The sequence below is a fragment of the Rhinolophus ferrumequinum genome, chromosome 4 (genome assembly GCF_004115265.2).
Source record: "Rhinolophus ferrumequinum isolate MPI-CBG mRhiFer1 chromosome 4, mRhiFer1_v1.p, whole genome shotgun sequence".
In the NCBI taxonomy this organism is placed as follows: domain Eukaryota; kingdom Metazoa; phylum Chordata; class Mammalia; order Chiroptera; family Rhinolophidae; genus Rhinolophus; species Rhinolophus ferrumequinum.
In genome coordinates this window covers 41653664-41680466 of record NC_046287.1, presented here as the reverse complement: position 1 = coordinate 41680466, position 26803 = coordinate 41653664, and the positions used below count along the sequence as shown (strand labels likewise).

The 26803-nt window shown below is 38.3% G+C and overlaps 1 protein-coding gene across 1 annotated transcript in view; it reads left to right on the top strand.

Moving 5' to 3' along the window:
- The window catches only part of ABCC4 (ATP binding cassette subfamily C member 4), a 237160-nt gene that overhangs the window by 148897 nt on the left and 61460 nt on the right, over window positions 1–26803 (top strand). Inside the window, exon 20 of the mRNA XM_033104819.1 lies at window positions 3566–3645. Within this exon, the coding sequence (XP_032960710.1) occupies window positions 3566–3645 (80 nt within the window). The remainder of the gene's footprint in view (window positions 1–3565; window positions 3646–26803) is intronic.

Genomic DNA, 26803 nt, shown 5'->3' with positions numbered 1-26803 from the left:
ATGGCATGGGGGATCTTATGGGGGGATAAAAATGTCTTAAAATTGATTTTTGGTGATGGTTGCATCACTCAGTTAAGTTACTAAAATTCAGAGAATTGTATACCTGAAATGGGTAAATTTAAGTTGTAAAATATACCTCAATATAAACATGCTTCAATATTTTGATATGTAAATATACCTCCCTTTTTGTTGTGGAAAAAAAAAGGGATCGAGTCCAAACTAGATATGGGAACTTCCAAGTTTTAAATTATAGTCTGATTATAAGTAAGCTGAGGAATCCTAGATATGGGAGAGGTGTCAGAATTCTAGAGGTGACTAACTCCAGTTTAGATTGTAGAATCAGTTCTTAAAATAGAATCACTAATGAATTTGTATTTTGACAAGATGTGTGATGACAGGTTTCATGATGTTCTATCTTGCAGACAAGATAGAAAACTGTGAACCAGAGCAGTTAGGAGGACCCTGAGTGGTTCTCTGACGGTATGGACTTCAAGGGAGGTACCTCCCTCTCTTTTCTCCCTCTCTTTCCTCTTACCTCCTCCCTCTCTTGTTTCCATTACCCCTCCACCCTCCTCCCTTCACCTCGCTCCTCCCTCTTTCTTCCCTTTCTACATGTTTTATTTTTTTAAACACAAGTAATACATAGTCATTGTAGAAAAACAAGAACAGAGAGAAAAAATTAAAATTGCACATACATTATAGACTTGTTGCAGACTTGTTGTTCGTATCCAAAAAGTGATCTGGCTGCCAGAATTTACTGCGATTGTTGGCTTGGTGGTGACTGGCTATATTCTGTGCAGAATGGAGAGATGGTGTTACCACTTCACCATGAGATAATCAGACAATACCTGGGGTATTGATTTTACAAGGCAGTAACTGAGACTGGCCATGTGAGTCTGGGCAGGAGGCAATGGCTAAGATGGGACACTGTGCCTTATGAGGGATAATGGAGGTACCAAGGACTAGTTGATTGTGAGAAATCTGGGGAAAGGCTATGGTTAGCTTTCTTCAAGCATAGGAAGGGCTGTCATGTCAAGAGAAATTAGATTTAGTCCATATGGTTATACGGACAGAATAAGCAGCAGAGGTTAAATGTTCCAGGAAGGCAAGATTCGGCTTAACTGTAAGAAAGCCCTGTCTAACAGAACAGTCTGAAAATGAGCTAGGTCCCACTATTCCCAGTGAATTCCCTTTCCTTCTACATCCCTGGAGATGTTCCAGCAGGGACCAAATGTCATTTGGGTAAAGAAGCACGGCATGTGTGTGAAGGGAATTCACCATAAGGATTTGATTTGGAGACCTTTGAGAAAACTGACTACAGGGCCGTGAACTTGAAATCACAGCTCTGATTAAAACAGACTATCACAACACCAGTTGAAATATTCTGCAAACACCATTCATTCTCTTAATTGTTTCCTAGAGCAAGGAGGTAACTAATGAACCTTCTAATCTCACATTTTCTACATTCAGCTCATTGGTGAATAAAAGTTGGGTTGACCATCTTTGACATTCAGTTCAGTGTTTGTAGGAGCTGTGCAGGGAGGTGGGTTTTCTCGGTTATGTTTTTCTTGTATTTTACACTGTTTCCCAGCCGTGGGTATCTCAGACCTTAAGATTCCCATTCGGTAAAAGGTAAAGGGGTGGTTTCAAATGCTGCTATCTCTGTGTGGCTTTTTTCATGTTTTATTTTTTTTAATTTGAAGATTGCTTTCAACATTTTTAAAGCTGAACCATAGTTGCCGCGCTTCTGAATCCTGCCTTATGTCAAAAAGTTGTACTTTTCTGTTGAAGAAATAACATGCACTTAAACTGTCTTTAACATTTTTTTGACATGTATTTTCCTTATTTTGCTATTGATACTTTGAGAAGTTAAAAAATAACCAGGTAGGCCACAGAACCCATAAGAATATGTGAAAAATGGTCCATCTGATGTTCATGTCCCTGAATTACAACTGGTTAAATAATAACTGAACCTCTTGGGAAACAGCAGAAAGGGCATCACCTGAGAGCTTGCTAGCAACATAGACTCTCAAGCTCCCCGCTAAAGCTACTGAGTGAGAATCTGCGTTTTCACCAGTCGACCACCCGACAGGACAGTACCCAGTAAACTTTCTCAGGTGATATGCTGCAGAAGCTGTGGGCAACAGTAATTATTTCACCTTGGGGTTTTTGTTTGTTTGGCTTGTTTTGAGCTCCTGTTTATGTGTCTGGCGTTGTGACTGGGTTCTTTCATATACATGAGCCCATTTAATCCTCAGAATTACCCTCCAAAGGAGGTATTATTGGAGGCTCAGAAAAGTTGTTGCAGGCCTGCCAAAGGTGTCACTAAAAGGTGGTTTCTGGAGTCTTAGTTTTCTAAGCCTGAGACAGGAATATTGAGGCCCAGCATGTAGTGGCATGGCCTGGCCAAGCACGAGGACCTCCAGTTGCTCCAGCTCCTCACTTGGCACACCTGTGCTACCTAGCCCAGCCCAGGCGCCCTGTGGGAGGATTGCAGAGGCAGCATTTCTCCAGAAGTGGAAGCTCAGCCTCTGGCCATTCATGTTCCAGTTGTGGCTTTGTGTTAAGGGCCTAGGAGGAAGTCACCTCTGACAAGTGTTGGAAAGAGCCCCTACAGACGCCACATCTATCTCACCTGCAGTCTGGTTTCTTGAAGCATCAGTTAACAGAAATTTAGGGCCTAGATATAAATACGTTTCTCTGGAGTTGCCTATACCCAAAGGAGCGCTCTCTCTCTCTCTCTCTGTGGCTTTAATTTTTTTGAATTAAATCATTTGAAAGACAATATTTATTGGAAATTAGTTCTGATCTTCCAATTCTGAAGCCTTTAAATATACTGCTTTCTTGGATTCTGAGAGGGGACATAAAATCAGTGAAATCAATGATAAGAAATGATCTTTAGTCAAATAACATTTCTGTTTTCCCGCCTATATTCCTCTTCTTGGCTGTTTTAGGAGTAAGTCTGTGTTTGTCGTTCCCTGTGCGCCTCTGAAAATAATGACTTCTTACCCCAGTAGGAAACTCACAACTTGAAAATGGCAGGATTCCGAATTTTTCCAAAATGTGAGGTTCTGTGAACCATCCTGTGGAGAGAAAAAATAGATGTTGTAATTCCATTTATTTTAAAAGTACTACTTAGCAAAATTAATTTCTGATAACTAAAGCAAAATTAGTGTAACAATTAGGATTAATTTATGTATTTTGCAATTGTTTATTTACCTATTTAGCACTTGGATTGAAGTTTTAGATGGGGTCTAAAAGGAGAACTTCTAAAATCTACCAACATTTCCTGAGATTGTCACAAGACTTTCCCCCCCCATTCTTTAAAAAAATCAGGACCAAATTTCAGTTCTCTATCCACTGCTACTTGGTGATATTTTTGTTTCTCTTTAACATCATCGTATTTTCTTTTACTTTACCACTGACATTGGCTTATTTCATATGAATGTGTAACATATTAGATACATATGCATTTAAAATATTGTTTTGATTTGTTTGTGATTTGTTTCTCTTAAAGGGTTTGTCTGGGGGAATGAGTAATTTCTCATATCCTTTCTCATTACAGGAAGAATTTTAAATCGTTTCTCCAAAGACATTGGACACATGGATGACCTGCTGCCCCTGACATTTCTAGATTTCATCCAGGTAACCTAAGAGTAATGTCAATTTCTCAAACAAAACGGAAGTTCCTTGTTTTCCAAGGGCTCTCATGGGGGCTAAGGGTGGGCCTTTCAGCCTGGCAATGTGTCATGTTATCTTAATAAAAGGCCATGTTTGTCAAAGGAAGGTGTGGCAATGATTCGGAGGCTAAGTTAACATGAGTAATACCTCGTATGTAGGAGTGGCTACACAGTCATGTCAAGGTTGGTTCGAAGCAGCTACATGCTTGGTAAGTGGTTCTCCATCTGCCTTCCAGGTATCTGGCGAGGAGTTCACTTTACTGTGAGCACATTTCATAATACTGAAACAATCACCTCTCACGGAAAGATAGCCTAGATTAACTAAATTATGCATTGTATTACCACAAAGGAAAAATATTTACCACACCATTTTTTTTTTTTGGTGGATAAAAACCAGGTGTGGTTACTTACAAAGAAAAGATTAGTAATAATAAGGTGAAAATAATACTTTGTTAACAAGGACAATAGAGAGCAGTTATTGAAGATGCAAAGCTTTTAAAGGCAAGTCCGTTTAAGCCAATAATTTAAGTACAGGATCAAAGTCATCTTAGAAAATGTCCTTTTTGTTTTTCTAGGCAGCTTTTCTTTCACACGTTGATTGCTCTAAGTCTTAAGGTGTCTTTTTTAAGGAAAACCAACAATCCCACAGAAATACCTTCTATAAAGCACTTGTTTTGTCTGTGAACTTGAGGTTTTAAAGAATATCGTTGGGTCGTCTCATCTCTCATCTCCTCATTCAGTATTGTTGCTCATGTGGGATGTTTTTTCTGTTGTTCTGTCTACTTTTTAGTGTTTCAGGCTGGAGGACTTCTTCATTTCTGAGTGTTTATTTTGGAAGTGAAATGCATTCATCAAAAGCTGCCCATATTCTAAAATTGCAGCTGCTGTTGCGAATACTTCATGAGCCTTTTTCACTTTTCCTAAGTGCCGGTTTACAGTAGTCTAATCATGAACTCATTTTAAGGCCAGGAAGTAGAAATGCTATAGTTGGGGTGTGCAATCATAGCTTGACCTCGATGGGCCCACCCTCTTTTTGTTTTGTTTTTTTCTCATTGCTCCTGGAGCCACTGTTATAAAAGGCACCAGAATTACTTAATTTGGAAAATGAGCTATGTCAGAAAAATCAGTAATAGGCCTGAGGTGATTACAGGCATTCCTCTCAGTCACACAGAAACGCAGCAATGAAACTCTGACTGTAAGCGGTGTAGCTCGTGGGCAAAGGCATCCACTGTTACCGACAGGAAGTAAGCTGAGACTCAGGTACAGTACTTTTACCGCGAAGTTCAGATGTCTGCTTTTCTTGTCTCTTTCGCAAACGTATTTTATGAATGTGTCCTGCTGCATTTAGCTCCGTGATTTATCCCCTAGAAGCAGTCCTTCATTAAAAGTGTCACATTTGATGTGATTGTTAATCAGTTTGAGAGTTTGTGAAATGTTCTCTTTCTTTGCAACTGCCAGCTAGGCCAAGGTTGAGTTTCCAAAGCAGGCCGGCCTGTGCTTAGCACATAGTTTGCCCTCATAATTAGAATCCCTCATATTTTTGCATGACAGATGGAGAGACAGTGGTAGATGCTACCTGATTTCTGTATAAAATATCCTCAGCCTGAGGAAAGAAAATTCGAGTCTTGCTGTTCTTTAACCTGAGAGACAAGGGTTTTTTTTTTTTTTTTATTATCCTCTCATTTAATCTTGGTGGATCTTATCATCGTTGAATACCAGTAGTCCCAATTAGCTGATTTCTTGAATCTAATAGCAAAGGTAAATCTCAATGTTATTGTCTCCAAGAAAGAAGTTTTGTAATAAAGGATAACTCAGTTATCAATTATGATAAAGATCTATTGTCACTTGTTTTGTGTGCAGGTGTCTTTAATAAGGCTTCCCATAATCCCTTCAGGAAGAAATATTTTCTCCTTTTAAAAATAGTATTAGCTAAATATAAAAGCTCTGATCCCTGCCATTGTTGTTGATTCTTTGAGGGACATTTCCCAACATTCATTGTTTAAATGGTTGTCAGGAGGAATCAAGTGAAACTTCATAAACAATGAAGTAACTGGTTCATCTTACTTTGTGTGCAGAAGCCTTTCTCCAGAGGATTTGCATTCGATGAGTGGGGCTTTTGACTGAGGTATCACAGGGATCATTTTGAAGTATTTGGGCCTGTTGCTATATTAGCAAGCAGAGATTTTTACTAAAGCCACAAAAATGAATTTAACCGGCTCTCAAATAAAGGCCAACAAAAATCAAAATGTAAATTGATTTTTTTTTTTTTTTTAAGTTGGATAGGACTCTGTAAGGATGAAAACAACCTGGTGGTGTTCTGGGACTCTTAATGGAATCATGTAAACTTAAAATAAACACTATTATGGTAAGCACATAGAATGAAAACTAATTTTCCAAATCAAATACATTATATTCAATTCATTTTCCCCAATCAACCAAATGTTTAAAACCTGTTAGTTATAACAGCCATCTTCTGGAAATTAATTAGAAGCCTATTAGCTCTGCTAGCTGAGCCGAATGAAGAGGATTGCTCGTTACATTTCTAAACAGATTCCTGAATTAAAGCAAAGCAAGGTCAAAATGACAATCAACTTGACTCACCTCATGGCTGATGCTTATGTAGTTGATCTAGTTTCGGAGGTTTTTTGTTGGGGGCAAGGGGTGTCAGTGTTTCAAAGGAAATTTGATCTACTTTGACTCAATCCTCTAATAAATTTCCAAAGTTGAAGTACTAGTCGGGTAAAAGATGCAGGTATTATGAATATTATCTGCGTGAGCAGTAACACCCTCTAAATTGCATGGGAATCTGAAATGGAAATGACTTTTAGGCATCTTCTCTAGCTCATCAACTCTTGTAAAGAGTTTTGTTAGCCCCTCTCAGAATTGAGAGAGAAAAAAATTGCCTGTCTGCCTTTGCTTTTAATGTCATTAGCAAAAGCTGCTGCTGACACCAGGAGGCCCCCAATTTTAAAGTCTCTCATCATTCTTTGGGTAACAATCCTCATGACCAGCAGCTCCTCCTGTGCTCAGAGAAGCTCACAGAACATGAGTATTTCTAAACCTAACAGCTGAGTTAATAGAAACAATTGAGTTTTGAAAGGACTGGGAATTTCCTTGTGAAATTGGTGTTACCCTTGGTGTTATCTTGCAGGAGATGTGGTCCTTACCGATCTATGCATCATCTAGTGTTATTCAGCCAGAAAGAACGTGGCAGGATTTACGGTAACAAATAGGATGCAAACCGAAATCCAGAGCTTAGATACTTTCAGGAGTAGGGTATTAAGCTTTCCATTTATCATAATATTCAACCTAAGACTGTCCTGTTTCATGTTTTTTTTTTCTTACTAAAGATATGTATAAACTCATGCTTTTCTGGAGAATTAAAACCAAATAGATACAGAGCTAATGTAATTGCATTTATCCATGTGAACTTTTTAATCCAGAGCATGTGTGTTTGATTCCTTTTTCTGTAAGACAATGATAGTTTTGTTGGTTTCGTAAGTAAGAGTTCAGAAATGTAGAACATTGGGTTAGAACTTAATTTGTGTTTCCAGTTGCGTCTGATGCTGAGGAATTATGGATAGAGACCTGAGAACCCAACCCTCCATTTGTGCCGTAACGGCTAGAGTTGGTATACTCTGTAGAAGCAAGTCAGAAATCAGGGACAGATTTTATTACTACACTGACTAAATGACTGAGATAAGAAAATTCTGTTTCAAATGTAAGCCAACATGCAGGCCAGGTAGAGATTATTTACCTAACTTTGTTCCTTGGACTTCAACAGAAGATTTGTATTTTTGTGGACATTTGTGGGGTTTGTTTATTTTTGTTTAGTTTAGTTTTGTTAGGATAGTTCGCTATTCATATCCATGCTAATGTGATACAGTGACACAGGTAATTTTGAAAGTGTGTGTCATTTACTGTTGTCCTGCATTAGAGTGAGAAATTCACAGGAATAGTGGGGCTAATGTGTGGGATTTTGGACACAGGTGTGGAGCTATAGTGAATGAAGACGCATTTTGGAAAGATAGGTCAGAAGTGAGGGAAGTTTTATAATGTATCATAAGAAATAAATAATTTACACAATACAAAATAACAACAGTCTGCAGGTTACCTCAGGGTAGCCCTGGGCTTATCAGATAAGTTAGCTAACGGCTGGCAGTACACATCTGGCTTATCAAAGTACTGTTCAAACACGTTTTGTTTGTTTGCTTTTCAAAAATCATAAAAGCTTTGAATATTAACAGTATTTATAAAAATCAAGTCATAAGTTAGAACATAGTTTTTCACACATTAAAACTAAATATCTTTATGAAAATAGGGATTAAAATACAATTAGTATAAAGATCTTCATCTAGACCTCACACATGAGAAATCAGTGAGGAAGAATTCTTTTTCTAGATTGTGGCCTTCAAACCATAGTGTGTTTGGGTAAACATACAAAAAAACAAACAAAATATAGAAGCAGCAATTAAAATTCACATTTTTAAGTGTTTGATTTCCTAATACCGTAGCACAAATACCAGCAGCATAAATCTAGTCTTGATTTTCTAAAGAGTGATTGATTTAATTAATAATGGTGACATACATACGTAATATTTGTAGTGTTTTAATAATACGTTTTGAATTTAATTGTATTAATGATTAAAATTAATTTAATGATTAATAATTTTAACAGGACAGATATAATTGTAGTATTTGATGGGCAGATATGTTGTTTTGTGAACAAATTTGCAACTAGATATATAATGGAAAATCTTGAAGTTTCTCCCTCCCCCCAAAACTTATTTTTATTATTATTCTTTTGTGATATGTGGATTTTTAATTTTTTCAATTTCTCATTCCTATAGCATCTTCCTTTTTGTTTTATCCACCAATCTCTTATTGAACTCTTAGTATGTGCTGGGATGTAGGGATGAAAAAGATGAAGCTTTTATCTTTCTTCATCTGACAAGCATTTATTGTGTCCTGTGTGCTAGGTATCACGATGGGCTTCGGGATGTGGAGTTGAATGAAATTTAATTCCCATCTTCCACGAGGCACTCTCTCCTGGGAGAGACAGATAGAAAGTCAGCAATTACAGTGCCGTGTGATAAGTTATAATAGGGAGGATATTGTATAGGAGAATGGATAAGGCTTTAGCGTGAGACAAATCTAATTTCCAACCCCAGCTCTGCCGTTCAGCTATCTTGAGGAAGTTATGGGACCTCCAGGTGGAGACTCCCTATAGGTAGTTGGAAGTATGGGTCTGGTGTTGTAGAGAGAGGAACCTGGGATGAGAGTGGAGCCTGCGTGGTCTTCATTGAACAGGTAGTAGTTGAATTGTGAGGATGGATACAATTGCTCAGAGAGAGTGAAGCATTTTTAGGGGCCAGGATAAGAACTTTACAGAAGCCTCAATATTTACGGAGAAAACAGAGACAGAAGCCAGGTAGAGGGGACACAGAATGAACAGCAAGGAAGAGAGGAGGAAAATCAGTGCTGGGGAAACCAAAGGAGAACAGGTATGTTCAATGCAAAGGAGACAGTAAGCAGGAAGTTGTCAGTGGGATTTCGCAATTAGAAGGTGTCTAATCCAGAGCAGGTTTAGGATAGAAGGAGGCCAGTTTACAAAGGCTGCAAGTCAAAGACGTGTGGAGGAAGTGGAGATGAGGGCAGACTACTCTTTGAAGGAGTGTGACCCAAAGAGGATGGCCCGTTTGGAATGTAGTGTTTGGGGAGGTGTCGCTGGGTCATTTGGGTTTCTTAGTTTATGTGTATGATGGTGGTGGCAGGTGGTATGTCCGTCTCTCCCAACTCTAAACAAGCCTTAGAATTGAGATCCTGAGACACAGTGGTGAGTAAGGCATGAAGCCCTCTCCTCATGGATCTCCTCAAGCTTCTCAAGGGGAGGGAAACATCCAGAAATTCATCTCTTGCTGAATTTGGAATGCTAGAGTACCACAGAGGAAGTCCTGGAAGGTGAACTGGGGGTAGGAGCTAAAGGCAGTTAGGGAGCCTGATCCAAGACAGCAAAGCTTCTAGGAAGTGACCTTTGATCCAAGGTGAGAGGAAAAGGCCGCTATGGTGGGTCAGGAAGTGCTTCCAGAAGCCAAGTTTCCACTTGGGAACCACTCTCTTCTGTCATCAGCTGAGAGTGGAATGGGAAGGGGAAGGAGCTTGAAGGGAGTTTTTCAGTTTTGTTTAAAAGGGTATAGGTAGTGCGTTTTAACTCATTTTTGATGATTCTGCTTATCCTTGGAATTATTTGATAAACCTTAAACGATGCTTGATCATTTTATTTTTATGATACTTCTGAAGTATTTATTCCGCATACTTTTCCTCAGCTTATTTCTTCCCATTCCTTTAACGTTTTATAACTGTAAGAAAGACCTGCCTTTTGTTTCTTTGTTTCCTCTGTCTTTGCCTTATGAATACCATGGTGCATAAATTAACCTGCCCACGGTCCTCTGAGATCAGCAGATACCTTTGTTCTTTGCCTGCAAATGCCAGTATATTAGCTTATTTTGGAACTTCAGTATATTTTCTTCCCAGAACCAGAGACTAATATGACATAGAACGGTGAGACCCTTCAAGAGATCATCAGACTCTAACTTTCTGTGAGACTGGCTGTGGAGCAGTCCCATAACACTGGACCAGGGACTCAAAGCCTTCTCTCACAATGCAACACTATCTTGGAATATATATCTAAATGGATTTGTTTTGCTTTGTTGGCTGGTGATTTGTGTTACAAACGAGCCCATGCCTAGAGAGTAAAATTCAAATTTCCTAGCCCTTAAATCTAATCTCACTACAACTCCAGGGAAGAAACTTTACATGCCCACTAGACTGAATGTTGATGTGCTCGTGTGTCTGTGTCTGTGTGTGTGTGTGTGTGTGTGTGTGTGTGTGTGTGTGTGTGTGTGTTTGTGTTTGCATACCTTTAGCCCCTCCTCAAATGGACCTTATTAATTCTTCATCCTTTAAGGACCACCAAACATTTCTCTTCCCCATTAGTGAAGCTTTTCTTGATCACTATATTGTGCAATAAAAAAAAATCTCTATGCCCTACAAAAAAAAAAGAAAAAAAGAAGGGTTCCTGTAACAGTGGACCAAGTTATGGGCTGAATATATTTCATTTCAGCCTCACTTATAGTCAGTTAGTGTTTATTGAGCACTTCCTATGTGCCAGGCATTTTTCTAGGACTCAGCGTGTAGAGCAGTGAACTAGATAGTGGTTTCTAGGAATTTGCATTCCAGTGCAAAAGACAGTAAACTTGTAAATTTATATGGTAATTTCAGTAGACTGCTAGTACATAAAGGAAAGGAAAGTGTTTGTGGTGATTGCTTAAAACATGGTAGTCAAAGAAGAGGTGACATTTGAGTCTGAGAAAAAGAAGGAAACAGCCATGCAAAAGAGATCTTGGGGACAGGTGGGTGGCGGCGGGGGTGCTTTCTGAGGAGTAGGAACAAGTGCAAGGACTCAAGATGGGAACCAAGTGACATGTTCCCAGAGAGAGGAGACCAAGTGGAGAGGAGGAAGAGTGCTCTCTAGACATAGGCAGGCAGGACTGGACCCCTAGGCATCCCAGATTGAGCATCAGGGGTTTGGGTTCTATTCTGGGTGCACTAGGAAACCACTGGAACATCTCAAGCAGAGGAAGAATATCATATTCATGTTTTAGATTGAAAAAAAAAAGTAATACTTACTTTGACATTTCTCATAGAGTTGTTTTTGTTAGGTTGGTGCAAAAGTAATTGCGGTTTAAACGGTTAAAAATAATTCCAAAAACCACAATTACTTTTGCACCAACTTAATAAATTTTTAATATTTTATATCGCCAATAATACATAATCCCTTGAAAGCAAGACCCAGGCTGTATTCTGTGGTATACCCTCATCCATAACCCAATATTGTAAACGGAGGCAGATCAGTACTTAGCTTTTCAGTCACTGAGATCATGCAGACGGTATTGAGTCAGTCCACAGATGGAGAAATGGTTCTCGGAAGTCAGGGTGGGCATCTTTTAGGGCAGTGGCTCCCAAACACCAGGTTATACCTAGCTGAGGTAATATGAAAACAAGGATGATGTAGGATTTTTTTCACAAAGCTCAATTTTTCTCTTTAGATGTCTTGGCTTTCCAAATACAGTGGAATTGCTCTTACTTAGAACCGTGTTTTCCCGAAAATAAGACCTAACCGGACAATCAGCTCTAATGCGTCTTTTGGAGCAAAAATTAATATAAGACCCGGTCTTATTTTACTATAATACAGGGCTGGGTCTTATATAATATAATACCCAGTCTTATATTAATTTTTGCTCCAAAAGACGCATTAGAGCTGATTGTCCTGCTAGGTCTTATTTTCGGGGAAACACGGGAGTTCCAAAGTTAGTGCAGAAGCTGAAAGTCTTTTGTGGTCCCCATTACCCATACGTAACAGTAATCCTACCTAAAATTTAGAAATTGCTCTCTGGATGTCAAGCCTCACTGTAAAATCCTTTATTTGTATAACCTCTCGTTTTATTTCCCAACAACCTGATGAGGTGCTTACAGTTATCGCGCTGGTTTCACAGGTGAGGGAAATGAGGCCCAGAGAAGTTACATAATTTTTCCAGTATCACACAGCTAGTAGGTGGTCAATTGGAGATTTTTATTTTTACACCTTACTCATTATGCCCATGAGAGAGAAGCAAACTGCTCCTTCCCATGTTTTGATTACACCAGAGTATTCTCTTTGAGGGAGATCCCAGGCGGAATCTCTAATAATATTTAAATTATTTATCATCTGGTGTCTATACCTCATCCCCAGCAGAAGTCATAGAAGTGCTCATATAATGTGACCTCATGGTATTTGAGATATAAACCTTTCTGAAATTGTGGTACTAGCCTTTGAAGTTTTTTTCTGGCTTTAGAATTCATTCAGTGCAAGCCTACTTCTCTAAAACTGCTTTTGGAAATTTTTGCTGGTTGGTAAAATTTAGTCTATGAACTACTACTTTCAAAAACTTTCATCCTTGGTTTTATGATCAACCTAGTCTCAAACCCTAGCACCAGAGAAATTGTGACTATTTTTGAGGGATGAACATCAGGAAGCTCAGGAAGTAGAGGATACTATACGTACACATAATTTGGTGCACATTTGTTTGAGGTGCGACATATATGGCTCTGTAGTAATATAGTATAAAAAGAAGAATTGGCTGTGATGAAAGTAAATGCATATTTCTTGAGGTTTTGTTTAAAAATAGAAACATAACTTTAAAACTTAATGAACATTGGGTGATTTTTATGTTGTACTAATACTAGTAATTGGAAATGCATTCCTTGTAGAAAATAGCTTAGCTGTACTAAAGTTAAATTGTTCTTCACTAGAAATAATGTACAAGCTGCATATAATAAACCTATCGTTTCTATGCAAAAAACTCACCTGATGGTTGAATTAAACAGAATGTCCAAGTAGTAGTTTGAAATTGGAATACTCTGAAATACTACCAATAGAGTATCTAAACTTCCAATTCCAAGATTTTACATATATTGTATTACTTATGTATATTGTAAGTGATAGCATTCTTTTCTGTGAAGTGAGGGTCGGAGTTCTGGTATATTTGATTTCAGACAACAGAGCTTGTCGATGCTTTATTATATGTACATGTGTGTGTGTGTAGATAGACATAAGCACACACATACACTCAAGGAGCCTGTGACATTGTTGATATGTAACCCTTTCAAATCAAGTAGCTTGATGCACATCTTAAACTGTAAGCCATGTGGCTGGAACATATGGTTTATATGGGGCTCGAGGTGAATCAAGGTTCACATTTTACATGCCCTTGAAAACTTGTCTAAGGAATTTATAAACTTATAGACAGTTGGCCAAGGTCTTTGAGCAGGTAAGTGGCTGCTCACCATGTACTTTTAATGGAAAACAAGAATGTGTGTGCGTGTCTCTCTTCTTTGAAGATGTCATCATTATTCCCAGTTGGTGGACTTAACTGAAAATCAGCAAGGCTGATAATCTGGTTTGTGTTAGCTCGCACATGGTGGTTGCCTCTGAATTGTGCCCATGGTTGCTTCCTGAAAAGGATCTTAGCGTATTTATAGTTCTGTCTTCTATTTGTGGTCACCTGAAAGGGTCTTTGTGGGAGAGGCCTTCCTCGTTTTTCCTGGCTGGTTCCAGCCAGCATTGGCTTCAGCCTCTCAGGGTTGGGGAGCAGGCTTCCTTGTTCTATGTTGGGCTTTAGTGTGGCTTTGCTGGGCTTTTGACTCTGCCTGGGGCAATGCCAGGGCACCTAGGTTTATTGGCAACCCGACAATGTTTGATGATCTGATTCGTTCTAGAATGCTTTCTGTTTTCAGGAGATTATTGAAATAAGCTAGTGAAACCAATGATGTCCCTAATGTCGTAGCTTTATGGCCCATAAATTCTGCATGAGTTTACATCACAGGGATTCTAGGTTTATTATCCCTGAAGATTTTAATGGACATTCTTATGTAGATTCACTGAATGAAAATCAATTGTTTTTAATACGGACCATTGAGCACTAAATACAGAGGGTGCCAAAAAAAGTATACACATTTTAAGAAAGAGAAACTGTATTAAAATTGTAATATCAATATATACCGATAACAAAAGATGAGTACACGTCACATTTGACTTCTGCAATTACAAGAGGAGGTGCTCACAGTGGTTACCAGTAGCGTCCAGACACTTCCGATTACAGTGAACTGCTTGAGCAGCATTGACCAGTGTCCATTTGTATACATTTTTGGGCACCCCCAGTATTTCAAGTTAATGAAATTTCCTTACAATTTCTAAAACTTTCAAGGTCCCAGATAACATTGAATAAGGAGTTTCAACTATTTAGAATTCTTGCCGTTAAAATCATCACTTCCAAGAAGTCTTCCTACTAGCAAAACAAGTGTAAATAAAGGTTAAAAATGAGGAAGTTGGATGGAGGCATTCCTTTTTTTTTTTTTTTTTTAAATTTGGGACTGCTCTGAACATGTGAACTTGCACACAGCTGCCCTCAGCAAAACGCTATAATTTATTGAGGAAAACTGAATTGCAAAACCTTTCTTCCCCACACACCCATCATCCAAAAAAAAAAAAAAAATCAACAGCTTGACTGAGCTTAAATAACTGACTTTTCATATTCTTTCACGGAACACAAAGGGCTAATCCTGAGGCTACTTGAGCCACCAATGCAGGCAGTGATGGGGACCACCATGGAACGTGTCATTCCCTCCTCACCACACACAAAACACATTGACTGCAGCTTTATGAAGTGAAAATACCCAAGAAAAAGAAAATGTGAAGGAGGTGTCCTCAGTTATTTCTTTCCAGAGGGGGAGCGCCAAAGAAAAAGCTGCTGCATCTGGATATCGAGAACAAAGCAAGCCTAAGACTTGGGTATAATAGGTTGGGTCACTTGCTTTTATAGAAGCAAAAGAGTGGAACTGCCTTTGCTTGTCTCAGTACCACTGACCCTTGCATTTCATTGTGTGGAGATGTCAGAGAAAGTGTGTAGAAAGCATTCCAGCCTCTTTCACTGAACAATGACTTTGTCATTTTGAGATTTCTATGGTGTGTTGACCCCTTCCCCCACTCCCTCCCTCAAATCCCCCTTGGACAAAAGAGATTGTTAGTTAGGCTGCCTTGCCCTCGTTTGAAAGATCTCTGTTTTACTGACTCTTTAAAAGTAAACTCATCCATTTTAACTGAATCACAGTGTTTTCACGCTTTTAAAATCAACAAAAGCGTTTTAGTAAGAGCATTTGCAAGGATGGAATATTCTGTGAAAATGCCAGTCCCAGAGATAATGATTCATGCAAACTGCCAAGTTAAAGTGGGTTTCTTCGTTAATAGAAAGGAGAATTGATGATATGGGTTATTGGAAATATTTACAAACACTTGACCCTCGGGATTGTGAGATCAGGGTGATTTGGTTCACACAGGCACACTCATACGATTGTTTTACCTGTTTTTAAGTGAAAGATGAGACGGTTGGGTTTTTCTAGTGTGGTGCTTGTAGCACACTCACCATCCACATCATCACGGTGACAGTTAATCACCGGGGACCCTCCCAGGCTGGCAACCAGTGTTCCAATTTGTCTGTCCCAGCATGTGTGCTCTAATGATAATGTTTGTAGTTTAATAAGAAGCTAATTAAGATCTAAAGGAAAAAAAGATAAATATCTCATTTTTATCAAGCTTGGTGGTATTGTGCAGGGCATGGAACTTTACATTATGGTGTTACTGGATGATGTCCGCTGGAACACAGTAGTGGCCACTCACAGGGCTTTCTTTCCTTGCCATCTTGTTCCTTTAGTAAGGATAAAATTGACAGTTGTTGCTGGGGAGAGGAAAATGGCTAAATATTTACTTACTTTCAGGACCTTTAGAGTCTGTATATGCTATTCTTGATTACATTCGTTTTCTTGATAAGATGAACAAGAAAGGGGTGGGCTGAACAACTTCAATTTTAGTAAAATCTTGCACTTACTATTTTGTGTATGTCTGTATCCATCTTAAATCTGATGTGGAACGTACTTAACTATATACCGTCTTGTAGCTGCCTTCTGCTTGTGAATTTCATGACTGACATGTTTCTTGTAGCATTTCTCTGGGTTCATTGATTTAATATTCACTGGTTATTGTCTGCATTGAGTCTCCAAGCAGATAGTATGTTCTAGTTCTAGCATTGTAGATATGTCAAATGTGACTCAGTAACCAGTTTTGTTGCAAGCACACAGGCTAGTTGCTGTTAGCCCTCACATGTACCCTGCACTCTTCCCTGCGCCCAGGTTACCCGAGAAAATCACCATGTGACGTTATGGCTGTGTGACATTGCCAACACTTGTCTGATCATGTCCTAAGGAATAGGAATGGTGCCATTATTTTTGTAACCTATTGATATATTGAGGTATAGTTTATATACAATAAAATAAACTGTTTTTTCATTTAATGAGTTTTGATAATTGTATACATCCCTGTGACTACCGCCCAAAACAAGGTATAGCGCATTCTTATCACCTTGGAAAGTCTCTCTTGCTCCTTTGTAGTCAATTTCCACGCACTCACACTTCTCCCAGATTTCTGTCAACATAGATGAGTTTTCCTGTTCTTGGGTTACATGTATGTAAATAGAATCAATACAGAATGTTTTTCTGTAGCCGCCTTCTTTTGGTCAGCATGTTTTTGAGATCCGTCCGTGTTGTTGGATGTTTCAGTGTTTTCTGTTTGTTTGTTTCTTTGTTTGTTTTTTCCTGAGTGATATTCCATTGCATGAAGATACCACTCTTTATTTATCTGTTCTCCAGTAAATGGACTTTTGGGATGTTGATAGTTTTTAGCAGTGAACCTTGTTACACAAGTGTTTGTGTGGACATGTATTTTCATTCTCGGATCAAATACTTAGAAGTGGAATTGCTGCTTCATATGGTAGGTGTATGTTAAATTAAAAAATTACCATAAAGTTTTTAAAAACAGTTGCACCATTTTACACACCCACCAAGCAATCTATGAGAGTTCTAGTTGCTCCACATTTTGGAACATTAAGAATGATGTTAACTGCCAATTTGGGGGTAGATATCTGTTATGAAATTGAAAAAGTTTCCTTTAATTCCTAATTTGCTGAGAGTTTTTACTTTTTTAAAAATTCAAGAACAGGTGTTGAATTTTGACAAATATTTTTTCCCACATCTCTTCAGATAATCATATGATTATTTACCGTTATTCTTTTAATGTGGTGACTTACACTGATAATTATTTGCAGATTAGTATTCCTGGAATAAACTCCATTTGCTCATGATGTAGCATCTTTTTTATATCGCTGTGTTCAATTTATTAATATTCTGTCAAGAATTTTTGTATCTGTTGTTCATGAAGGATATTGGTCCATAATTTGCTTTCCTAGAAATGCTTTGTCAGCTTTTGTTGTCAGAGTTATGCTGGCATCCTAAAAAGATGGGGAAGTGTTTCTTCCTTGTGATGGTCAGTTTTATGTACTAAGTTGGCTAGAGTACATTCCTCACTTATTCTCTCTAAAAGTAATGTAGGTGTTGCTATTTCGTAGATGTGGTTTAAGTCCATAATCAATTGACTTTATGGAATATTATCCTAGCTAATTTGGGTGGGCCTGATTTAGTTAGTTGGAAGGCCTTAAGAGTTAGGATTCCCTGGAAAAAAAGACATCCTGCTTATGGATTACAGTGTCAGGCCCCACCCAAGAGTTCCAGCCTGCCTGCCCTTTCTAACAGCCTAGCCTGCCTTATAGATTTTGGACTTGCCTTGCCAAGTTTAGTTGTGAAGTATTATCCTTTTTCATTGTTGGATTCAGTTTACTGATAATGTCTAGTGTTCCTAAAACAGTATAGTTTGTAATTTTGCTTTCTTTTAATGTTTTGTTTGGTTTTTATATCATGATAATGCTGGAGTCAAGTTCTCTGGGAAAATTTGGTGAGTTTTTTTGGACAATCTACTTGTGAAGTCACCTGGGCCTTTAAAGTCTTTTCTGTGGGAAGTTTTTCCCCCATCAAATTGTTTTATTAGGTTCTGTGGGAAATTTTTAAAATATGGATTCAAATTCTTAAATTGATATGGCTTGTTCAGATTTTTTGTATTTCTTTTGTCTTCGTACATCATTTTTCAAGAAATTTGTCTTTTTCATTAAAAAATTTAAATTTATCAGCACAATGTTTATTTATTATGTGCTCTTTTTAATGCCTGTAGTATCTCTTGTGTTCTCCCCTTTTAATTCATGACAATGGTAATTTTCCCCCCATTTTTTCTCAATCAATCTTGGCAGGAGTTTATTACTTTCATTAGTGCTTTCAAAGAACCACTAATGGCTTTATTGGCTTTATTTATTTTTCTCTTTCATTTACTTTTCTGTTTCATTATTATCTACTTTTATTTCCATTCTTTAACACACTTTAGTTTAATATGCTGTCCTTTTAATATCTTAAGATGGATTTTTTGACCCTTGACTTACAGCCTTTTTTTAATAAGACTTTTTTTTAAGAGCAGTTTTAAGTTCACAGTAAAATTAGGAGGAAGATACAGAGATTTCCCATGTATTCCCAGTAGCCTTTCTTTAAAAAAAAATAAAATAAATAAAGCTATAAATACCTCTAAACACAGTTTTAATTGTAGCCCTTAAATTTAATACTAGATTTCATTTTCTTTTCTGTCAGAATACGTTCTAAATTTGTTGTAATTTTTTTGAACCAGGTGTTATTTAGAAATGTATTACAGAATTTCCAAACATTTAATGACATTCTAGTTACTTTTTTGTTATTGATTTCTTGTTAAATCCACTTAGGTCAAAATATATTCTGTACAATTTCTGTCCCTTGAAGTTTGTTGTTATTTACTTTATAGCATGGTATACGTGCAGATGAAAAGAATGTATTCAGTTATTGGCTGCAGTATTGTGTATTTCTTAATTAGATTAAGTCTGTTGATCATGTCTTCAAATATTTTATATCTCTATTGATATTTATCTGCTTGCTCAATTAGTTATTGAGATAAATGGGTTAGACTCTCCCACTATGAGTACGGATTTGTCTGTTACTCCCAGGTTCTGTTAGATTTTGCTTTGTGCATTTTTAAGCTACGTTATTAGGCCTATGTAAAGTTAGATTTTTTAATGTCTTCTGGATCCTTTATTCTTATGAAATGTTTTCCTTTATTTCTAGGAATCCTTCCTAACTTAAAGCTTCTATGTTTATAGTGGCATAGCTAGACGCTCCAGCTTTCTTTTGATTAGTATTTTCATGGCATACCCTTTTCCACACTTTTATTTCCACTTTTATGTGCCCTTATTTTGAAGGTGTGCCTTTTAAAAGTAGCATGTAGATAAATTCCAGCCTTGAATTTTGTAATAAGCTCTACCACTTAGAAAAGGTAGAAAGGAAGCCATCAATCAATAAAATACGCTGAACATAAAGGAAGGAAGAAGTATACTTCATTCCCTAATGTTTTCTACTATGTTGGTTAACAAATTGTAAGCCAAACACCACTATTCTGCTCTTCAGTGACCTCAACTAGGTCTCAGGAGTAAGAGCTAACTGAAGGATACACAGGTCCTAGAACTGGTGTGGACGTGAAAAGATCTGAGGCAGCCAAATGAGGGATGAAAGGAGTGATGAGTATATCCCAAGTAAAGGACAAGTTTAGAAAAAGTTAGTCTTAGAATTTGTATAGATCTCTTCATACAAATAAGACACACCAACATTCTGTAAAGTTCTGATTTAACAGTTAACTGAGTTGGGTGAGGTCAAAAGAAACAGGTGGTCAAGGAGGGAGCTGGAGACCAGAGTCGATCTCTGAACTCCCTAAGATATGCAAGGTGCCATAACAGCATATAACTTACCCCTGGAGATTTAATACTAACTCGAGGTTGGTATTAAGGTTTAAGAGCTTACTTTTAAGAGTCTTTCATATTTTCCCCTTTGCTTCTGTTTATCCTGTAATTAAAGAGTCATGAGTATTATTTGACAGGAATTCCATTTTTATTTCTTAATACTTTCAGAATTTTAGATAGCCTCGTCATAATTTTACTTTCTCCACAAGAATCCTGTATTAGCTAACAGCACTGTCTATGTTACAGTTATTTCATTGAAAAATTATTTTTTTATCTCATGTGTTTCAGAATAAATAGGTAGAAGACACTCCTACACCCACATCGGTAAACAGCTTACTGATCAAAAACTAGGCATCATTTTCTCTCTCTCTCAATCAGAAGAAAATCTTGCCATGTTTTCTTGCCAAGAAGTGAGTCTTGCTTTGTTTGTTGCACTTAAGTCTTATCTTCTGCAAAATCGGCAATAGTTTAAGGCAATCTGGATGATTTGTACTTATCACAACTTGGAACAGAATTCTTCAGAGTCTGACTGACAGCAGAATTAAAAGCTTTCAAATGACTTTGAGGTTTTAGCAATCTTAATGATACTGATTTTGTTTTTTAATACTGTAAACAAATAATGAAAGTACTATCTCCTGATTAAGTGACCTTATGATTAAATACGTATTTCATTTTATGCGTAACCTAATATAAGTATGCGAGCGAGTGAGAATTCAGATAATGAGTGAGCCAAAAGTATGGATTACATATTTATTTGCATAGAATAAGAAGAATACACTTTTACTGCTGTTTATAGAAAACATGTTCTTTGGCACAAGCTTCACAAAGACTAGCAGGAGCAGAATCTTATGAAATTAAGTTTAAAGTAAATTGTGGGTAGATACCTAGGAATTCCTACAGGACTATAAGCAGTTTGGTATTTAAATGATAAACTGGCAAACAGGTCCTTGCACTTAAAATTGTGCTTGTGAAAGGAATATGTTAAAATTTTTAATATTAAAATACAATGTTAATTCTAGAGGAAGAGACTTCTGAGGGAAATTTTAATGTATTTACCACCATCTAAATACAGATACTGAGCATGTAAAATACTAAGCCTCATTTTGTGTCCTTGGATTTTATACATTTATTAAAATTAAATTTGGCTCTTTTTTACCCCTTCAAGTCATTTTGCTTTCTGGGCTTAGAACTCATCTTTCTTATGAAACTGGGTTTTTAAAAATTATTATTTAAACAATAATTTTTACATCAATCTGTGTTAGTGTGATCTGTTAGCTAGCATTTTTAAGACTTTTTAATGATCAGTTCTACACTGTGAGCTGAGTAGGCTATTATTCCCTAATTAGCTGGAAGTCTAGCACTGGTCACTTCATGGGAGAGACCAGATAATACCACAAGAATCCCAACAAAATTAGAAAATTTAGACAAGAGGGAAAATAATATAAAATAACATATTAATTTTTTTCAAATGTGAATTTTATATGTATATGGGATACAGTATCATGCAGAGATTTACAAAACGGGCTTGAGGTCAAAATGACGTAATTATCTAACTTTGGGCAAATTACTAAACCTTTCTTGAGCGTCAGTTTTCTGCTTGATAAATGGAGGGATCGCCTACTGAAATTTGATGTGAGAAACTAAACAATGCATGTGAAATACTTAGGAGGTTGGACATATGGCAAACCTCATGAAATGTTATCCATTATTGGTATTTGGTAGGCTGGGGTAACCAATATTTTTTTGGTTGTCAACTAAATCCAGAGAATAGTGGAATTTCTTCAGTATAATGAGGAAATTATCCATTAGGCACTAGCAATAAAGCAGTGTCTTATTTTTCAAATTATTTTATTGGGCAGGTTTTTAAACAAAACCATTAACATTTTTCATAAGCATTTCCCCCTTTATTTCTTTTGTATACCTCATTAATATTCATTTAGGTGCCAGTGTGGTTTGTCAGAAGCAGCTGCTCACAGGACAGCATCCTTTCTGAGAATGAGAGATGCACATCAGACATCTCTTTCATGTATAGTGGTACCTGGTCTTCTATCTTAGTCATCTTGACATCCAAATCAGGATGCTTGCTCACCAAGAAAGCCAACCTGGAGTGGGCATAGTTGAATTTCCTGGGATTCACTGGTGTACAAAATCTACCTTTTGTGTTTCCCTCAATGTCAATACCAGTTCATGATGCACAAAGTAAAATATGTCAAATTGATTTTCTCTTTGAAAATATTGAATAATCTGGTAAGGAGCTATTTGGTTTGGTTTTATTGATATAGAGGTCCACATTTTTTCTTAAGTCTCTCTGAATTCTCAACAATTTCAGAACAAGTAAGTCTTCATGAAGAAGAAGCAAGGCTTGCAATAGAAAAAGCACATGGAATAAGAAAAGTAGCATCTTGAGAACTTCCAGTAAAGTTGGTGGAGTAGGTCAGTGCTCTGCTCACCTCCTTTTATGACCACGTCAAAATTATGACTAAATTATAGAATAGTCACCCTGGAGAACCATCTGAAGACTAGCTGAACAGAACTCCTGTAGCTAAGGATATAAAGAAGAAGCCACATTGGGACTGGTAGGAGGAGATGCAAACCAGGCTGATCCCAAACCCATGTGTAGCAGTTGAGAATTGGGAGGAATATCTCAGCTGTGGAGCTTCCTTGTGAAGGGCTAGGGCTCCTAGTCTCACACTGTGCCCCCTAGCCAGAAGCCCCAGTGATACCAGGAAGAAGAGTCCCCACAATATCTGGTTGGAAAATCAGCGGGTATTCCATTCTGGTGAGATGGAGGGCTGCTGGAACCCAGGCATCTTCTTAAAGCAGCTGCACACGGACTCACTTGATCACACTCACCATGAGGTCCAGCAAAGGGATAGCAACTTGAAAAGTGCCAGGGACATGTGGGGAGAAACTGAATTGTGTGGCCCCAGGGCAAGGGCTGGAGGGGCAGCTGCCACTATTCCTGTATTGAGCCCTTCTCCCACATAGCCTGCAGGCACAGGTGGGTGCTATTTTTCCTGTGTCAAAACCGCCCCCCCACACACACACAGCCTGCAGGCTCAGGTGGGCACCCAATATGAATCTGCATTGACCTGGTGAACACCATTCACCCCACACTGGTGACTCCCTCAGACCCCATCCCACCCAACTCGTGCACTACCCGAGCCTCTTTCAGCAGCCGTTCCTCACAGGCAGCCCATGCTGCAGATTTTCCTAAAAAAACTCTCAATCGAAGGTCCACAGATCCCCAGGCAGGCACTGAGTATCCTCAGCATGCTCTGTGCCTCTGCGGAGTGGCCCCAGGCCTGGCACTTGTGGCAGCCATCCTCAGTTGGCAGCGTAGCCTCTCCCACATGCCTCTGGGCCCAGTACAAACAGCTACCAACCACGGATCACTTTGTAGCTCCTACCAAGTGGCCCTAGGCCAGGCACAGGCAGTGACTGATCTTGGTCTGCACTGGAGCCCCTCCCAAGAGGCCCCAGAACCAACACACCCTGTGACTAACTTCAGACCACAACAGAGCACCATCTGATTTGCTCCACAAACAACATACCCAATGGGTGGTCTCGGCAGTCACCAGAGCCCCACTGGGGTAAATCTTGCTCTGTGGGATCAGACCCTGCACAACAGCTCACCCACTGTAGTTGTGGCCAGTCAGCCAGAGGATCAACACCATCCACTGACTACCAGCAGCAATCAGGAGTCAACTACAACAGAAGGGCACACACAACTCACACAAGGGACACTCTTGGAGCACCCAGCTCCAGCTCAGGTAACCAAGGAGACTGCCACTGTGCCTCACAGGACACCTAACACATAAAGGTCGCCCTGCCAAGACTGAGAGATGTAGCAGATCTACCTAATACATAGAAACAAACACGGAGAGGCAGCCAAAATGGAGAGACAGACATGTCCCAAATGAAAAAACAGGAGAAAATTCCAGAAAAAGAACTAAATGAAATGGAGCAAGCAATGTACCAGATACAGAGTTCAAAACACTGGTTATAAGGATGCTCAATGAACTTAGGGGAAGAATAGATAAACTCATTGAGAACTTCAACAAAGAGATAGTAAACATAATAAAGGACATAGAAACCATAAAAATAGAGCTAGACAGAAATGAATACAATAACTAAAAAGAACACACTTGAAGGAATCAACAGCAGATTAGATGAAGCAGAAGATCAAATCAGTGATTTGAAAGCAATCAACAGCAAAAATTTAAAAAAAATATAAAAAAATTTGAGGCTACTTTTAGGGTCCTCTGGGACAACATTAATCATACCAATGTTTGCGTCATAGGGATACCAGAAGGTGTAGAGAGAGAGCAAGGAATTGAAAACCTACTTGAAGAAATAATGACAGAAAACTTCCCTAACCTGGCGAAGGAAATAGACATACAAGTCCAGGAAGTGCAGAGTCCCAAAAAAGATGAACCTAAAGAGGCCCACACCAGGATGCATTATAATTAAAACACCAAAGGTTAAAGACAGAGAATCTTAAAAGCACCAAGAGAAAAGCAGTTAGTTACCCACAGGGGAACTCCCATAAGACTGTCAGTTGATTTATTAACAAAAACTTTGCAGTCCAGAAGGGATTGACATGAAATAGGACCTACAACCAAGATTATTCTAGTCAGCAAAGCTATCATTTCAAATTGAAGGAGAGATAAAGAGCTTCCCAGACAAGAAAAAGCTACAGGAGTTTATCACTATCAAACCAGCATTATAAGAAATATTAAAAGGACTTCTTTAGGAAGAAGAGGAAAAAAACTAACATAAATATGAATAATAAAATGGCAAAAAAAAAAGGTAACATCTCAAAAAATGTTGAGTTGCCTTCATTTACCTGAGGTTATCAATCTTTGGGAGGGAAGCCTAGCATTAGGGGAAAATTGTAGTAGGCATGAGCTTTATTGGCCGTCTTATTTCAGATTTGTATATTCAAATATAATAGACCTGAGAAACAATAGCCAGAGAAAAGCCACAGTCACTTTTTTTCTGACAACTAATGATGGCAAAGCTAGTGACTTTACTTAAGACCAAACATAGAAGAAGCTGGAAGGACTCCTCCCTATGAACATGAAGGAAGAATCTTGGTTTCCTAATTAGTGTAGCAGGATGGGATGCGGCCGTTAATCAAGTAGCTGTAAGAATAAAAGCTGTAGGTATAAAAGGAGATACGCTGGACAGCCCTATTTTCTTCCATTTATGATTGGAATTTGTTCCTTCAGAATTCCATTCCTCTTTACTTTGAGTTTTGTATTGATACCACAGTAGAGAATGGGAGAAACAGTAAAAGCACGTAGGTCTACATCACGTATCCTACAAGCACGTAGGATAATGCAGTTTGATTCACAGGGGTTCCTGGCCACAAAGTTACAGTTCTAGAAGTGTCCTCTTTCCATGCTTCTCTCAGTGGCTGTGGACATGGATTTCCTCAGTACAAAGTGCTCCTGGCTTTCTCCATAATATCCAGTAACTTCTTGGGAGAACTTGGGACAACCACTTAACCTCCCAGCTTCACGGTTCCTTATCTGTAAATGGAAATGACACATCTTTCTTTTCTCATTCACAAGATGGTTGTGAGGTTCCTGTGAGAAAACTGATTTGGCAGAGCTATGAAATGATAACCTAAGTCTATGTAAGGCATTACCCTGCTAATCCTTCCTTAGAGACGTGCCTTGGGCCTGCTGCCCTGGGTGACATGGTGGGGTATTCTCTGGGCTGTCAGATAGAGGATGCAGGTACCGGTGCTGAGAGGACATAGAATAACCCATGTTCATGCAGGCAAGCAACTTAACTTTTGCTGCCCGGCTCCCTCTTGGTCAAAATTTCCATTAACTGTGATACTACCTGCAAATTATTCATGCTACTCTTTCTGTTTGTTAAACCTGCCTGTGAAATTCATTTGTAATTTTCTTAGAACCCTGTAAACAGAGGTCAGTATTCTTCCCTGTGTTTCTATAGCACTCTGTGCCATGTGCAGACAGTCATGGATTTGTATCCATCTAAGATGGTAAACTTCGGAGGTCTTGGCCTATGCCATGTGAATCTTCATGTCGCCACTGTTCGAAGTGGCGAATCTTCACTGTTCGCCACTGTCTTTCATAGCAGGCAGACACTATGTGTTGAATTCATTCATATCACCTGAAGTCGTACACCATGATATCATACTTTTTCTGATTAAGATGGGTATTTAAATCACCATCATCCATTAACTTGGGTTTTATTCTATCTGCTGTTTATAGACCAAGGTCATTTCCCAACATAACCTTGAGAAAAAAGAGATGAGGTGATGATTAAGTGAATATTCATAAACCTCTTACATCAGTGCCTTCCTTAGAGTAAATACCTGATAGATTGCCTTTGATATTATCATTTTTAACCTTTGAAAGACATTTTAAATATTTATCCTAATGATGGAAAAATTAATGTATATCCAGATGATTTTAAAAAAACACCTTTTAGACATTGTAAGTTGTTTCCTTCATGTCAACACTCTTAGATCTCTACGAAATGTCAGCAGTTTATTTCATCATATTTTTGTCTGTTCTCTATTGGGCATACTAAGGAACTCTGAGTAAGGGCATTTAAAGGAAAAATTAATGACAAATTAGGCTCAGTTAAGTCAAAAAAATTTCCCTGGACAATAAAAAGTTGGCTGTGTATTGGGGTGAAGTTGAAACATATCATAATAGCTAACATCATGGGCTTCCTGACATGGTTTGTAGTCTGGGTCAAGTTGCCTTTCCTCTCTCTGTACCTCGATGTCTC